Source organism: Marmota flaviventris, chromosome 6, assembly GCF_047511675.1.
Source record: "Marmota flaviventris isolate mMarFla1 chromosome 6, mMarFla1.hap1, whole genome shotgun sequence".
In the NCBI taxonomy this organism is placed as follows: Eukaryota; Metazoa; Chordata; class Mammalia; order Rodentia; family Sciuridae; genus Marmota; species Marmota flaviventris.
Genome location: NC_092503.1, coordinates 85,824,896 through 85,841,260, shown reverse-complemented (window position 1 = coordinate 85,841,260; position 16,365 = coordinate 85,824,896). Strand labels below are relative to the sequence as shown.

Here is a 16,365-nt window from a genome sequence, read left to right as displayed (position 1 = left end):
AAGTCAGAATTACAACCTGGAGAAAATAAATGTTAATTTGATAATTACTGGTTTGAAACTTAATTGAAGGAACAAATACTCTTTCTGCAAGCTTTTTTGTTTGTTTGTAACTGGGGATTGAATGTTGAGGCACTTTACCAGTGAACCACATACCCAGCCCTTTTTATTTATTTATTTTTTAGACGGGTCTGACTAAGTTGCTTAGACCTTTGCTAAATTACTGAAGCTGGCCTGGAACTTGGGATCTTCTTTCCTTGGTCTCCTGAGTCACTGGGATCACAGGAGATCACCACCACACTCAGCTTCAGGCATTTTTTTAAGAAGTTTTTTCTCTACTTTGTGAACACACGAAATTTTAAATTGCCAATTAAGAAGTAAATATGACATTTCCTTTGAGAATAATGTGGTTTGGTTGTTCTTTTCCTCCAGTTAGATTGGTTGTTGTTGTTGTTTACTGTGAATCTGATCTAACTTTTGTTTAGCAACTGGCCATGTAAAAATCATATAGTTTGCCAGATTTGGTGGCACATGATTATAATCCCAGCAATTTGGTGAGCTGAGGCAGGAGGATCACAAATTTAAAGCCAGCCTGGGCAACCTAGCAAGAGCATCTCAAAATAAAGTTTTAAAAACGGCTTGAGCTGTAGCAAAGGCCTCTGAGTTAATCTTCGGTACCAAAAACAAATAATTTTTTTTTTAATAAAAAATAAAGCATGTAGTTAGCATTTTTAAAAAATACATATTTTTAGTTGTAGATGGGCACAATACCTTTACTTATTTTTATTTTTATGTGGTGCTGAGGGTGGAACCCAAGCCTCACAAGTAACAAACAAGTGATCTCCCACTGAGCTACAACCCCAGTCCATAATTAACATTCTTGTTGTCTTCAAAATATATTCCAAATTCCACCACTTCTTGACATTTCTACTACTCCACTCGGTCCAGGACAACACTGCCTTTCCTCAAAAACTGCAATGGCTTTTGTAGAAGATAGACTCTTGGAGAAGGAACAGGTTTGACAACGAAATGTTCAAGAAAAGGCATGTTTAGCTTGCCATAACCTTGGATGGAGAGATCCAAATGTATTTTGGCATTCAAGAGAAAGTTCTGAGGTAGAGATTCAGAAAGACTTATTAGTCAGCTCATTCATACTTCGAAGGACCTCAGAATCCTTTGTTCCTAGAAAACCACCCCCCTCGAAGCCCACCTTCAAAGCTTCTGGCGGTCAGGGACAATGCTGGCTACCTCATGTTCACCAGGCTTGGCTGGGTGGTCCCCTTGCCTGTTCTACCAGGCAGTGAAACTGAGAACATCTTTGGTTTCCATCTGGACCTCCCAACTTCTCACTCTCCCCTTTTGTTTGCATTTTAAATTCAGAAGACTCCTAAGCCTTCCAGGAAGATCCCTTCTTTTCAGAAGCCCTCCCCGCCCCCTCCCCACCACGCCCCTCCCTCCACTGTCCCTCCCCCTTCCTGTTTTTTATTCATCTAAGAGCCTCTGGTCTGAGGAAAGCAGTTCATTGAAAGATGTCTTATATCTGGCTTTTTCCCTGGGCTGGGCCTCCCCAGAGGCTGTGGAAGCCACCCACAGCTCAGCACCAGGCTGAGACTAGACCCTACTAGACTAGATAAGCTTATCCAAAAAAAAAAAAAAGAGGCAAAAGCATTACATATTAGGTAGCATGCTTTATTAGATATCTTTGCCAGTGGAAAGCTTTCCAGCATTTAGGAAACTTCCTTCAGATCCACACCTAGAAGCTTGAGAGATGAGATGAGCCACAAATCAAAACTTCTATCAGTCTTTCATGTTTTTCTCAACAGGGCTAAAATAAGACTTCTCACATCTCAGCTTCCCAGAAAGTCAGTCCTTTATTATGGATACAGCTAATTCCAAAACAACCTAAAATAACCATGAAATTGGTAAGGGGAACCCTGAGATGGCCCCACTCATTCTGACGGCCAATGATAGGCACAAGGTATCTGATTCCACGATGGTGGTGCCAATCAGTTCCTGATTGGTCAGGGGCTGGCTCCGGACACGCCGTAACATCTCCAGGCCTGTGGAGGAAATAGTTAGAAATAGTAAAGTAGAGCTCATTACTAGGGGGCTGCAGTGCAGGTGAGGACCGCCCACAGGAGCATTATGGGAAAGACAGTCATCCTAACCCAGGCCCCCTCAGACAACCCATTCATGCCTCCTCACTACCTTTTCCTCCCTCAGTGACTTCAAGTCACAAAAATGGTGTGACTTTGTCCCTCCACTTGTAATGAACTCTGGGGAGCACCTAGATTCCCAACCACCTGAGCAATCCTTCAATGCCACAAAACTCTACCAGGACTATCACTTCATTCTTAACCACAATTTAGTAAGGATACCTACCTTGGTCCTGACAGAATGAATCCCGGCTCCCCAAACTCCGGATCATACTCAGCAGCCACTTTCTTGCTCTAGGTGGTCCAACGACTATAACTCGAGTCTGGCCTGTGGCTGTGAACCACGGCTCCAGCTGAATGAGGGTGTGGCTGTGCACCTCAATACTATGAAGGTATTTATCTCCTTGACCTGTGAACACAGGAGGGGAGAGACAGGAAAAGTAAACACCCTGTACTGGGTGAGACAAAGAGGTGGCCTTAAGAGTAGGGACCTGGGACGGACAGAGGAGGAGAGAGAAAGGTTGAAAGGGAATGATGGGGGAGGAGATGTGGGCAAGGGCTACCTACCGAATATGTGCTTCTCTAGGTCTTCTTCCATGTAAAATACCAGTGGAGAATGAAAGTTTTCAGGTAAGGTCCACCACGCTTTCTTGCCAAGAGTGCTCATTTCCAAATGGTGCACTGCTCTTCTTATTTCAGAGTAGAGCAAGTCCAAGCAACTGGCTGGAAAATGTGAAAAAGGCCTGGACCCTGTGCTATATATGGGCACTCAAACAATCCACCCCCTGACACACCCTAGGGTGGATCTCCTGTTACTGTAGCCTTGTGGAGAAAATCCAATCCAGCAATATCTCATTCAGGTCTTAATCTCTCCATTTGAAATTAGATTATCAATCAGTGCTTGCCCTGGCAATTCCCAGGGATCCAAAATTTTCTTATCTCTAATTTCAAAGAATTTTGAAGCAGATTCATTGAGCATCAATCAGGTCAGGGGTTGAGGGATGGAAGGTGCTAGAACAGGAAGTCTCCGAGTGGATCCCTGAATTTTGACAGGTCTTGGCAGTCAACCAACAACTATACATGTGCAGACAAACAAAGCTGGGTTTATTTAGTGTGCTGTACTAGAGAATCAAAAGCCAATTTTCTAAAATGTGACAATTAGATAATTATCTTAGCAATCTTCATCTAGGAGGTAGAGAGATTGATGTAATCTGAATTGTAGAGTATTATCTTTACCTAGTTTCAAACAGTTTCAGAGTGGCCTTTGTCCATCAGGTTCCATCACTGTGACTAAGTGGCCGTGACTGGTTAAGCTATTTTTTAAGAGCCAGGTGCAATGGCAAACACCTGTGACCTCAACGATCTGTGAGGCTAAATCAGAAGAATCCCAAGTTTGAGGCCAGCCTGGGAAACTTAAACAGACCAACTTAGCAAGACCCAATTTCAAAGTAAAAAAAAAAAAAAAAAAAGTACTGGGTGTGGTGGCACATGCCTGTAATCCCAGCAACTTGGGAAACTGAGACAAGATTGCAAATTCAAGACTAGGCCCTGCAATTTAGTGAGACCCTAAGCCATTTAGCAAGACCCTGTCTCAAAATTTAAAAATCAAAAGGGCAGGGGGTTTTACTAAGTGCCCCTGGGTTCAATCCCCAGTACTGAAAAAAAAAAAAAAAGTGAGATATTTATATTTACTAGGGAAGATTATCTATCAGCCTCAGACTGTAAATTCCTGCCTGTTTTTTCACTCTTCACCCTCCCCTTTTGGCCCAAAACAACAAAGTCAGGCTTCATGGTTTGAATTCGCCAGGTTTAGATCCACACCATTGTCAGAAGTCATTAACAAGGTTACTCAGAGAACCCAACCTACAGCGGTGTACAATTGTCTCTCAGGCCTTTTGTTGCAAAATGAGATATTGAATGATCTGAAAAGACAATGACTGCACAGGAGCATTCAGCATACTAAACACACTGATCACCTACATAGTCATTAAAAAACTAAATGACTATGAATCCTATTAAAACACTGCAAAAACATCAAAACCAGGCCAAGAAATCACATTCCCAAATCCATCTAGAGATCCAGGGCATCTTTTCTTTTAATGAAGCCACAAAACTGTCCGACCTGATCAATAATGTTCTAAGAATGTGCTGCAAACAGTGTTTGTGACCAAAGTTCTTGGCTAGCCAAAGGTTTTGCAATCACCCATAATTGCCTTGAAACTAGTTTGTAGAGGTTGTGTCATTTGTAACTTCTGCTAAGGGCCAGAGACACGTTTTGGACCCCATTAGTTGCACTATTCCTGCCACTGGATTGGGAGCCGATGATCTCTCCTTGGAGCCTTCCTCCACAGTCCAGGCTTGCCTCATTTTAGGTAACTAAGTATATTTCTCAGAAAAATATAGTTTCTTATAAGAGTAGGTGATTAAAATTGAAAAATATTTTTAAAGTTAATATGTTTTAATATTTATTAATAAAATATTCAAAAAGCTGCATCATATCATATAAGATAGGTTTGTGTAGTGATCAGATGAAACCCTGATGTCCACATGAACTGTGGTAGTTTAGTGTTACACAAACTGTATGGGGGTAAAGTCTCACCTATCACAATGAGACTGGGGTGCTGGGTATGGTGGTAAATGCTTGGAATCTCAGTGACTCAGGAGTCTGAGGCAGGAGGACCAAAAATTCAAAGCCAGCCTCAACAACTTAAAGAAAGGACCTAAGTACCTGATCACGACTGTCTCAAAATAAAAAATAAAAAGGGCTGGGAATGTGGGTCAGTGGTTAAACACCGCTGGTTTCAATCTGTGGTACCAAGAAAAGAAAAGGAAAAAAAAAAATGTGTGTGTGGATGGATGGATAGATAGATAGATAGATAGATAGATAGCCAATGAGAGTGAGGTGACCAGTAGTCCCTCAAATGTGAAGATTTCAAGAGTGGAGGCTGGGGAGTCACAGAAGATAACATACTAATGCTTCAAGGATGCCCTCCATTTTTTGTTGCAATAATGTCAGCAGAAGTACGTTATTTGGGGGTCAGTGTCCAATTTTGATAGAGTAAGGTTAAAATTAACCTTTTAGGAAAATTCAAGTTACAGAGGGGCCCACAAAAGAGAATTTGCCTTTTAAACTGTGGAAAAGAACAATTACTAGATTTTTGTTAGTAGAATCAGATGATGGATGAAAAATTTATTAACCAGTTAGTTTTAAAACAATAGATAGAGTCTGATAAAAACACACAAGAAAGCTTTGCTCTTCCTTAGGTGAAGAAAAATACTAGAGTTAAGAATAATTATGAAGATTTCTGAAACACACTTGAAATTTTGTTGGCCTCTGGAAGCCACCAAAGAATGATAACAAGTAGAGCAAAAATTTTTAATTAGAAATTTTTTTTCTTGTTTTATTCTCTTGGGTAGAAATATCTGTTTGATGCCATCAGCTACTTGATCTTCTTCCAAAGTTTGTTTGTTTCTGAAAGATATTTAAGAAACTTCAGCTTATAGTTTCTGAATGAAGTATTTTCCACTGAGTCCAAGGGTAGATTTTCTCTGACTTTCAGAAGTTTAGTTTCTTCCCAAAGATTTAATCTCCAGATTTCTAATCATGCAGAGATTAATTATGTAAAATTTTAAGGAAGATTGTTTTTACTACTGATGAAGAAAATTAGTATTTAGAAATGGGATCTTGTACCACTCCTCAGTATTTAGCCAAAAGAATTAAAGTCAGCCTACTATAGAGTTGGGTGCATCTCCACGTTTATAGCAATGCAATTCACAAGAGTCAATTATGGAACCATCAACAATAAATATCCACCAAAAATAAATGCATTTTTTATAATGTGGTATATATACACAATAGAGTTTTATTCAGCCATAAAGAAGAACAAAATTAAGTCATTTGCATGGATGGAACTTAAGAGCATATTAAGTTAAGTGAAATACAGAAGACTCAGAAAGTCAAATGTTGTGTGTTTTCTCTCATATGTGACACCTAGAGAGAAAAAAAGAATGATTTTAAGTAGAAGGGGAATCTCATGAAAGTATAAGAGAACAGAAAGGAAAGGAGAGGTACTGTGGAATGAAGTTGACAAAATTATGTTATATACATGTGTTAGAGTCTGTAAACAAGTCAGGATGGCGCCTGACAAATGTTAGAGTCTGTAAACAAGTCTGGATGGTGCCTGGCATTTTGCCAGAGGGAGTGGTTTGTGAAGTAACGCAGCGAGCCATTAAGTGTGGAGATTCCTTATTGGTTGACTGCTGTATCAAGTTTATGTTAATTAGATAAGCTGTGTGGAATGTATAAATACCTCTGTTGTCCTACAATAAAGAGCTCCCACTCCTGCTGTATCAATGTACACAAGTTCTTTGTCACCCCCCCCCCCCCAGTTTGCTGCAGCCGGACTGCGACAGATGGTGGCCCGTTATGGGGAGCCCCAGGACACTCGGGGGTAAGTGACGAAAAAAAGCTGCCCGTCCATAGATAGGACGGGAGCAATCTGCTCGTCCCTAGGCAGATAGGGCGAGAGGAAAAATGGCCATTTTGAGAAAATGGAGAAGATTGATACAGTATGTTTGTGTCTTGTTTTGTCTCAGTGTATTGTATTGTTTTTGTGCTGAAAATATGGAAGGGGTGAAAAGTAAATTACTAAGGGAAGGAAGCACCCCAGTGGAACCAAGAATAGTTAGGGCATGTGTTGATAGAAGCCCAGGAACTCTAGTCAGAAAGAAGAAAAAAGTTCAGAGGAGGAAGGATTATCAAGAAAGAAATTGCAAAAGGCTACTACTAAATACTTTTCGTTATCGGAGGGTGCGTGAAGCCGCATGGAGGCTGCCGCGTATAGGAGCCAATCATGGCGCAGCAAGGAATTTCCAAGCGGCGGCAGCCGGCTCGTCCCCACCCCCCGCCCGGAGAGCGGGACGCCACTGTGCCGACCCCAAATCTAGACCTGACCCGGAGGCATGGTCTCGCAGGCTCTTGCTCCCTGTGCCCAGTAGCAGTTTGAGTCCGGGACACTCCCCAGGGCCATCTGGGGCTGCCCAGGCACTACAGCCAGCAGAAGACGCTACTGGTGTCCCTGATGTTTGGTCATTTTCAATGCCAATAACTAAGCTACAATGGTTCTCCCACACCTGGAAGCTGATGAGTAATGAGCACTATTAATGCTTATTTTAAATGTAAAAAAACCTTGAGATAATGTACTAAATTGTTCAGAAGGTTGTTTTCTTAGTGGAATGCTACAGGATTTTCTTTAGCGGCATTGCTAGAGTTTCCGCCTTCATCCCAGTGCCCGTGAAGACGAAGGTGGAAGAATTTCCAGTGTTGCTGAGAACCGGACTAGACTTCAAATCAAGCTAGCTGCCTGCAGTGCCGCAGTCCGGCTGCAGCAAAATAACCGGGGGGTGACGAACAACTTGTGTACGTTGATACAGCAGGAGTAGGAGCCGTTTATTGCAGGACAGGAGCAGTATTTATACATTCCACACAGCTTATCTAATTAGCATAAACTAGATACAGCAGTCAACCAATCAGGAATCTCCACACTTAATGGCTCGCTTTTGTTACTTCTCAAACCACTCCCTCTGGCATTTTGCCAGGCACCATCCAGACTTGTTTAGGAATTCTAACATTCCCCTGGCAAAATGCCAGGTGTTATTTTGACTTGTTTACAGACTCTAACACTGCAGAACTTACCTGGACTGTGATTTAAGCTAGCTGCCTGCAGAATTTACCTGGACTGTGAGTTAATCTATTGAGACACTGCTTTACCTGGACTGAGACAACAAACTCTAATCTACAACAAATTGTAACTCGGTATCTTTGCAAATGGTATCATTGCTGGTATAATTTTTCCAAGGGCTTCTTGCATGGAGCCATCAATTGGCTTGGTATTTTGGCATTTTGTATCCTCCCTTTCTGCTCGTAGTAGATTATTTGTGGTGTTTATGTAAAAACCACTATGGTCGTTATTTAAATCAAACAAAAGGGGGAATTGTTAGAGTCTGTAAACAAGTCAGGATGGCACCTGGCATTTTGCCAGAGAAATGTTAGAGTCTGTAAACAAGTCTGGATGGCGCCTGGCAAAATGCCAGAGGGAGTGGTTTGTGAAGTAACACCAGCGAGCCATTAAGTGTGGAGATTTCTTATTGGTTGACTGATGTATCTAGTTTATACTAATTAAGATAAGCTGTGTGGAATGTATAAATACCTCTGTTGTCCTACAATAAAAGGCTTCCACTCCTGCTGTATCAACGTACACAAGTTCTTTGTCACACCCCCCGGGTTATTTTGCTGCAGCCGGACTGCGGCATACATGTACAAATATGGCACAGTGAATCCCACTATATGTATAATTATGATGCACTAATAAAAAATAATTTTAAAAAAGAAAGAAATGTGAGCTTGTGATACGACAGAGTACACTTTCAGAAGTGTATTTCTAAATGTTTGGAATAGCCTGCAGATCCCAGGAGGAGCTGATTGTATTGTTATCAAGGTTAACAGCAAGTCTCAGCCACAGATGTCTTGGAGAGTATTCTCAACTTTAGTTTTAGAATTGTTTTCTTTCTAGTTTTCCTAAATATTCACTTGGGACAGTGAATTAGTTATTAAAATAAATTTTGGGGCTGTTCTTTAGTAACAACAGCAGAAAAATGTGTGCCCCACATCACTGAAGAATAAATTGAAATTCCTTAGGTTCAGAATAGCAATCAAGCAATCTAATCATCAGAACTTTGATCTGATGCATATCCTTGATCCATCCTGGAGATAAACAACAGCCAGAACATATTTGCAAGACATCACTGAGGCCACTGCATTGCTAATGCTACTTGTTTAGTTAGTATAGCAGTGAACTGTTATTTCCTCAAGATTCTGGGTCATTGCACTTTGAATGAGTTTCCACTCTTTTATATGGCTACCCCCCCCCCTTTTTTATTTTTAGTGGTTTATTGTGTTTTACAATGTAACAGTCTTTCACTGTTAGGACTCTGTTTAGTTTTTTCATTTCTAACAGGTAATTGGAAAACTGAAACTGAAAATGGAAAAACAAATGCTACCAATGAAAACAAATACAAATGGGGAAAAAAAATACCAGAGGGACTTTAATTGCCAGGAACATAGGATAAAGGGAAATCCATGCCTTTAATCACAGCAGCTTAGGAGGCTGAGACAGGAGGATTGCAATCTCCAAAGCCTCAGCAACTTAGCAAGACCCTGTCTCAAAAGAATAAAGAGGGCTAAGGATGTGCTTAAGGGTAATGTGCCCCTGGGCTCAATCCTCATTATCCCCCACCCCAAGAAAAATCAATTAACATGAGAGAATGTTTTAATATTTATCAGGGAAATAGATGAAAACCTTAGTACACAGGCCTGCAGATGGTCACAGACGGCCTCATACTGAGTGTCTCAAGGGCGCCGGGCACAGCCCCTGAAAGAGCTTGTGGGCAGCATCCACGCGAGGAAGCGCACCCAGGAACACCCATTTCACTCCTAGACTGGAAACCGAGACATCTCCCAGGTGACTCAAATGGGGACAATTAGGTGCGAAAGTAGCCAGAATGCGAACCTGTGGGACCTGCGGGATGTGGCAGGCGCAGAACCCACGTACATTCAGGAATCTGATTTGTCCATGTCCTCAAGACCACCCTCCTCCACATCTCCGAGTCAGAAGATGTCCAGGCAGAGACCAAGAGTCTCTGGGAGGCAACCAGGGCCTCGCGGGCCTCCACCCCTGAGGTTCAGAGGCACTGGGGCCCCGAGGGTGGGTTGCGGCTGCTGTGAAGCCCTCCTGGACGCTGCACCCCCCCCCCCCCCAGTACCCACAGGACTGGTGTTTACTGGAGAAGCTGGGTCTGTCCTCTGGGAAGAAATTGTAAGGACTGGCACTTAAGTCGCTCATTGCTTAGGGGTATGTACCCCATGGAAGTCTGCTGGCTCAGGCTCTCCTCACGACATAGGCGACATAGACGTTGAAGCCCCTGTAGCGGGGCAGACTGCATTTGGCCTGTACGAGGGCGGGCGTGGACACTGCTCCTGGCGAGGGTGTGGTGGTGCCCAGCGAGGGTATAAGGCCTGGTGCGCCACAAACCACGTCCGCACACGTCGCTCCTCCAGGTCGAGCCTGGCGGCTAGGGCCACCAGGGCACTGTAGGACAAGCGTCCTTCAGCAAGTGTTTCTCCAGCTCCTGCTGCTGCTGCTGCTTGCTGAGGATCATCACAGGGCAACTCGGGGCCTCTGAGCTCAATAAATCAAGAATTTCTTCCTCCGCAGCTGCTGCTCTGTTCAGGGGAATGGCTACCTCTTTTGTAATAGCAAAGTTTCTAAAATGTTCTTTAATTTCTTGCCATTTTGTTGCTGTTGATGTTTGTTTGTTTTAATAAACTAACCCAATTGCCTATCTACTGCTTATACAAATATTTGATTTTTTTCAGTCTCATTAGCTGGCAAGTTTGAATGATGGGAGACAATTCAGCTTTTTGAGCTTATTTAACTTGTGGGAGAAGGTTATTCTAATGATAAATTTAGATGGGTGGTAGCACAGAATGTTTGACAAACTTTATATTTTTAAGTATGAATCATTAACAAGCAATATTAAATACTTTTTTTTTTTTTTTTTTTTTTTGACACTGGAGATTGAACCCAGGGGCATTGTGCCACTGAGCTACAACCACAGCCCTTTTTATTTTGAAACTGGGTTTCACTAAGTTGCAGAGGCTGTCAATCCTACTGTCTCAGCCTCCTGAGATGTGTTTCCAAAATATTTGTAGAGAGTGCAAATAGCTCCCTAACACCAGTCAAATAATGCTCACTCTCCCTCCCCAGTGAGGGAGGCAGAGTTGCAATAGGAGTTAATGAGAGTTCCTCTTTTTCCTGCTGGAATCATGGAGGGTTTGATGGTGCTGAAGAAATCAACACATACATGAAAAAATGTTCAACATCTCTAGTAATTAGAGAAATGAAATCAAAACTACTCTAAGATTTCATCTCATGCAAGTCAGAATGGTAGTTTTCAAGAATACAAAGAACAATAAATATTGGTGAGGATGTGGGGGGAAAGGCACACTCGTTCATTGCTGGTGGAACTGCAAATTGGTGCAAGCAATCTGGAAAGTAGTATGGAGATTCCTCAAAAAACTTGGAATGGAACCACCATTTGATCCAGCTATCCCACTCCTCAGTCTATACCCAAGGGACTTAAAATCAGCACACTATAGTAATGCAGCCACATCAATGTTTATAGCAGCATTATTCACAGTAGCTAAACTGTGGAAGAAAAGTAGATACCCTTCAGTGGATGAATGAATAAAGAAACTGTAGTATATAAACAATGATATATTACTCAGCATCAAAAGAGAATAAAATTATGGCATTTGCCAGTAAATGGATGGAGTTGGAGAATATCATGCTAATCGAAGTCAGCCAATTCCAAAAACCAAAGGCTGAATGTTCTATCTCATAAGTAGATGCTGATCCATAATAAGGGAGACATGAGAAAAATGGAGGAACTTTGATGGGGCAAAGGGAAGGGAGAGGTGGGAAGGGACATGGGGGTAGGAAAGATGGTAGAATGAGATGGACATCATTACTCTAGGTACATTGTATGATACACATATAGTGAGATGCTACATCATGTACAACCATGGAAATGTAAAGTTGTGCTGCAATTGTATACAATGAATCAAAATGCATTCTGCTGTCATATATACCTAATTTTTAAAATTAAAAAAAACTCAAAGTTCCTGCTGTGCTGGGAGCCATTAGCCAAGTAGGTATGACAATTTCCTTGCCAGCGTACCCCATGTTGCTTAGTGGAAGGACTCGTGGAAATAGGACATTTTGCAGTGACATATTGCAGTTAGGTGACCTTGCTCAAGGACCAGGGTGGATCCGGGATTAGGGTGTTCCCGGTTTAGGATAATCGGGTTTAGGGCGTTCCAGGTTTAAGATTATTCCTGCTGGGAATAGGGCGTATCCTGCTGCCTGAGTTCCCCTTGAGTTCTCACGGGATTCAGACAGTATTTTTTGGGAGATAGAAGCCCAGTGGAGGTGGATTTGGGCAGAGAACGTGGATTTCCCCAAAACGTGATTGTAGACGGCTGGTGTGAGTTCGGGAATAAAGAGTTGCTATTTGAATCTACAAGCTGTGTGTTGGCTCGTGATTGTGTGCCCAGCCAGACTGCGGCACTGCTGTGCCAGAAATCCTTAAGAAAAAGTGATACAGAATTCAGGTATGACAATGTGAGGGAAAAAAAAAAAAGAAGAAGAAGTAGGTCACATTAGATTGGGTAGAGAGAAGTGATGGGAGGAGAGGGGAGGGGAAGGACAGCAGAATAAAATAGACATTATTATTGCTGTAGGTATATATATGACTGCATGACCAATGTAATTCTGCAACCTGTACACTCAGAAAAATGAGAAATTATATCTCATCTGATTCAAATGTATGATATGTCAAGATCATTGTACTGTCATGTGTAACTAATTAAAACAAATATAAAAAAAGTGAAAGCCTGGTTTATTTCACTTAGCATGATATTCTCCAGTTCCATTCATTTACCAGCAAATGCTTTTTTATAGCTGGGTAATATTCCATTGTGTGTGTGTGTGTGTGTGTGTGTGTGTATCACATTTTCTTTATCCATTCATCTGTTGTAGGACACCTGTCTAGGTTGATTTGATAGCTCAGCTGTTGTGAATTGAGCTGAAATAAGTCAGTACCAAAAAACCATATGCAGAATGTTCTCTCTGATATGAGGATGCTAACCCACAACAAAGGAGGGTGAGGAGAGGAAGAATAGAAGTTCATTGAGCGAGACAAAGGGGAATAAAGACAGTGGGGATGGGAATAGAAAAGACAGTAAAACGAATCTGAGGTAAACACAATAATGGAGTCCTAATTGGAACAAGTTTTACTTCTATGTATGTATAATATGTCAAAATACACTCTTCTGTCATGTATCTCTAGAAAGAACAAATAAATAAATAAATAAGAAAAGTGAAGGAATTTCACAGTGCTGAGAGCCACAGCTGAGTCAGGATGGCGCCAGAAGGAGTGGTTAAGAGGTGATGCCAGCGAGCCATTAAGATGATGATAATTAAGTTATAATTGCTGTGACTGGATGATGCTGGATTGGGACAGGCTGTGTATTGAGTTGTATATGGACCCCTGCTGTCCAGCAATAGTGTGGCTCCAGGAATAGGGTAGTTCCTGCTGCCTCAGGCGCCTGCCACTTTGGAGTTCCCGTTGAGTTCTCACGGGTTCGGAGGGGGAGAGGGCGCGAAGCCTGGTGGAGAGCTGGGAGAGTTCCCGGGGAGAGTTCCCGGGGAGTGTGCTTGGAGTGCTCGTGGAGTTCGGCAATAAAGAGTTGCTGTTTTGAACCTACAAGTGCTTCGTGGCGGCTGGATTATTTGTGCCCAGCCAGACTGCGGCATCACAGAGCTGAAGGTAAATCACCCAAGAAAGAAGTTTTCCCAAAAGATGTTTTAAAAGTCAAGGAGGAAACTTATCTATTAAAAAAAAAGCCAAGCATTGCCACAAAGATTATAGGCACATGTACAGAATGGAGATTAGAATGGCTAGAAAATATGGCAACTTCTGTGTACCTGCAGAACCAAAATTGGCATTTGTCATCAAGTGTTATGCTCGAATTCAGGACCCTCAAAGACCACCAGAGACCCAAGATCGATGTAAGCAGCAAAGAGGTGTTTATTGCGAGCTAGCTCGGTCCTCCGCGCGCGCACACACACAGCAACTGGTGACGCTGAGAGGCCCCCAGCCCAGGGTTTGCAGCATTTTTATACATTTTTTGGAGAGGGCAGGGACTTCACATACATTATAGCATCCCTTAGCAAATCATCACACACCGCGGGAAAATCAAATAACAACTCTAAAACATGATTAGCACATTCACTGGCGGGAACAAGTTGGGTAGGGGTGATTGGTCAGTACAAAAGGGGTATTCGTTTGAGCTGATTGGTTTGAGCCAAGAGGGGTGTACATGCTGAACTACATGGTTTCCCAACTTGTTATCAACCACCATAAACCACTGGGAGGGTCATCTGGCATCCCAGGTATTTCCCTGTCTCATGCTGATTGGTGGCTGCTAGGGGGCTGCTATGGATCCCCACCTAGCCTGACTGAGTCAGGGACACCTGGCGCAGCATATCTCTCCTGTTATTTGTAGATAAACAACTTTAGCAGGGTGGGAATGTGCTTAGGAGTGCTCGTGGGTTTTTCCAAGGACTAAGGTCATGTCCCTTCCTTGGACAGGCTTTGCTCCGAGGTAGAGGCTGGTTTTTCACAAGATCAGAGGTATCAATGGTATGGGTGCAAAGGTTATTAAGGTGTTGCAAATTCTCCTTCACCAGATCTTCAATGCCACCTTCATTAAGCACAACAAGGCTTCAATTAGCATGCTGAGGATTGTGGAACCATATATTGCATGGGGGTATCCAAATCTGAAGTTAATGAATGAACTAATCTACAAGCGTGGATATGGCAAAATCAGTAAGAAACAAATTGCCTTGACAAATAACGCTTTGATTGCTTGATTGCTTGGTAAATATGGCATCATCTGCATGGAGGATCTGATTCATGAGATCTACACTATGGAAAACACTTCAAAGAGGCAAATAACTTGGTGTGGCCTTTCAAGTTATGTTCTCCAAGAGGTAGAATGAAAAAAAAAAAAAAAAAAAGACCACCTATTTGCAGAAGGTGGAGATGCTAGTAACAGGGAAGACCAGATCAAGAGGCTTATTAGAAGGATGAACTAAGGTATCTACTGTGGTATTTTTTTAATATGGTCGTTTAATAAAATAGTACCTGTTCTCAATGTAAAAAAAAAAAAAAAAAACCTTAATGAGAGCACTAATGCAGGGGCTTTAATTTATCCCTAAAGTATATTATGAATGTCACTAATTGACAACTGATAAAGAATTTTTCTTTTTTAAAATCAATGTATTGACTTATTTTTTCAGTTTATACAAAAGAGGATCTTTTTAAGTTTAGAACTACACAATCATCTTATTATAATTAACCTCAGAAAACCCAATTTTTATTTTGTCAGGTTTCTTTATGTTATTCTGTTTGATAACCAAAAGAACAGTCACAATATGTTTGAATTCTCAAAATTTAGAGTGTCAACAAACCTTAATATTTATTTTAAAAAAAGATAACATTTTTATATGCCTTTTTTGTATTTACTTATTTTTATGTGGTGCTGAGGCTTGAATCCAGTGACTCACACATGCTAGACAAGTGCTCTACCACTGAGCTACAACCACATTCCCAAAACCTGAATATTTCTATTATTTTTCCCTTATAAATTATCAGAGCAAATATTTTTGTCAATGATGGTCATTCCAAGAAACCCAAATAAAAGACATTTTAATGTTTTGATGATTTTGGACTTGGAATCTAGATTTTAGAAAAGAAAATAAAAACTTTTTTTTTTATGTTACTAGGGATTGAACTCAGGGCCTCACACTCATCACCTACCTATACTCTCCCCCACCCCACCCCAAAATAAAAAGGTATGTCTCAGACTAGAGTACTAGTTGGTTAAAATGATAGAAAATGTATAAAAAGGAGGTGTATTTTGAAGTTAGAGCCAACAGGAATTTCTGATTTCAAGATTTGGGGCAAGTGTCTCAAAAAATGTTTCTAAAAATTAAATTAAGGACTGAGAACTACCTCAGTTTCTTTCTTCCAGTTCCCTCTGCAGAACCCTGAAGATCAGAAACAGTAGCAATTTGAGGCCTCATCTAGGACAACCTCCTGGGAGGTACTCAACTGAGGTAAGCTTCCACCACTCCCATCAAGGGCCAAGTAAGTTGGACAGCCAGGTGGGACCAGCCTGTGGCCATGGAAAGTCTCCTAAATACCCACCCAATCATTTTTCATTGCAGGCTGCTGTGCCAAGAGTGGATGCAGCCAGGGAACACTCTGGTACTGTTGAGGGCCACAGCCGAGTCAGGATGACGCATGGCATTTTTGCCAGAAGTAGTGGTTGAGAGGTAACGCTAGCGAGCCATTAAGATGATGAATTTTGAGTTCTGGCGGAGTTCCCATTGAGTTCTGATTGAGCTCTCCCAGGGAATTCCCAGAGAGTTCCCATTGGTTGGGGAAGTGCCGGAGGAGGGAGATTTCCGGTTGCTGGTTCCTGGAGGAGCCACGTGGCGTTCAGGGGAGTTCCCGGGAGCATGTG

The 16,365-nt window shown here is 41.9% G+C and overlaps 1 protein-coding gene and 1 pseudogene across 1 annotated transcript; one reads left to right on the top strand and one right to left on the bottom strand.

The window, feature by feature from the left end:
• Positions 1-927: 927 nt before the first annotated feature.
• Khdc1l (KH domain containing 1 like) lies at positions 928-2,820 on the bottom strand. The gene is made up of 4 exons (XM_027928314.2): positions 2,721-2,820; positions 2,380-2,562; positions 1,957-2,057; positions 928-1,107 (listed from the first exon to the last, which is right to left on the bottom strand). Exons 1-4 carry the CDS (start codon positions 2,818-2,820, stop codon positions 928-930), a joined length of 564 nt encoding a protein of 187 aa, XP_027784115.2.
• Positions 2,821-13,634: 10,814 nt separating this feature from the next.
• Positions 13,635-14,932, top strand: LOC114086953 (large ribosomal subunit protein uL30-like; annotated as a pseudogene).
• The last annotated feature ends 1,433 nt before the right edge of the window (positions 14,933-16,365 follow it).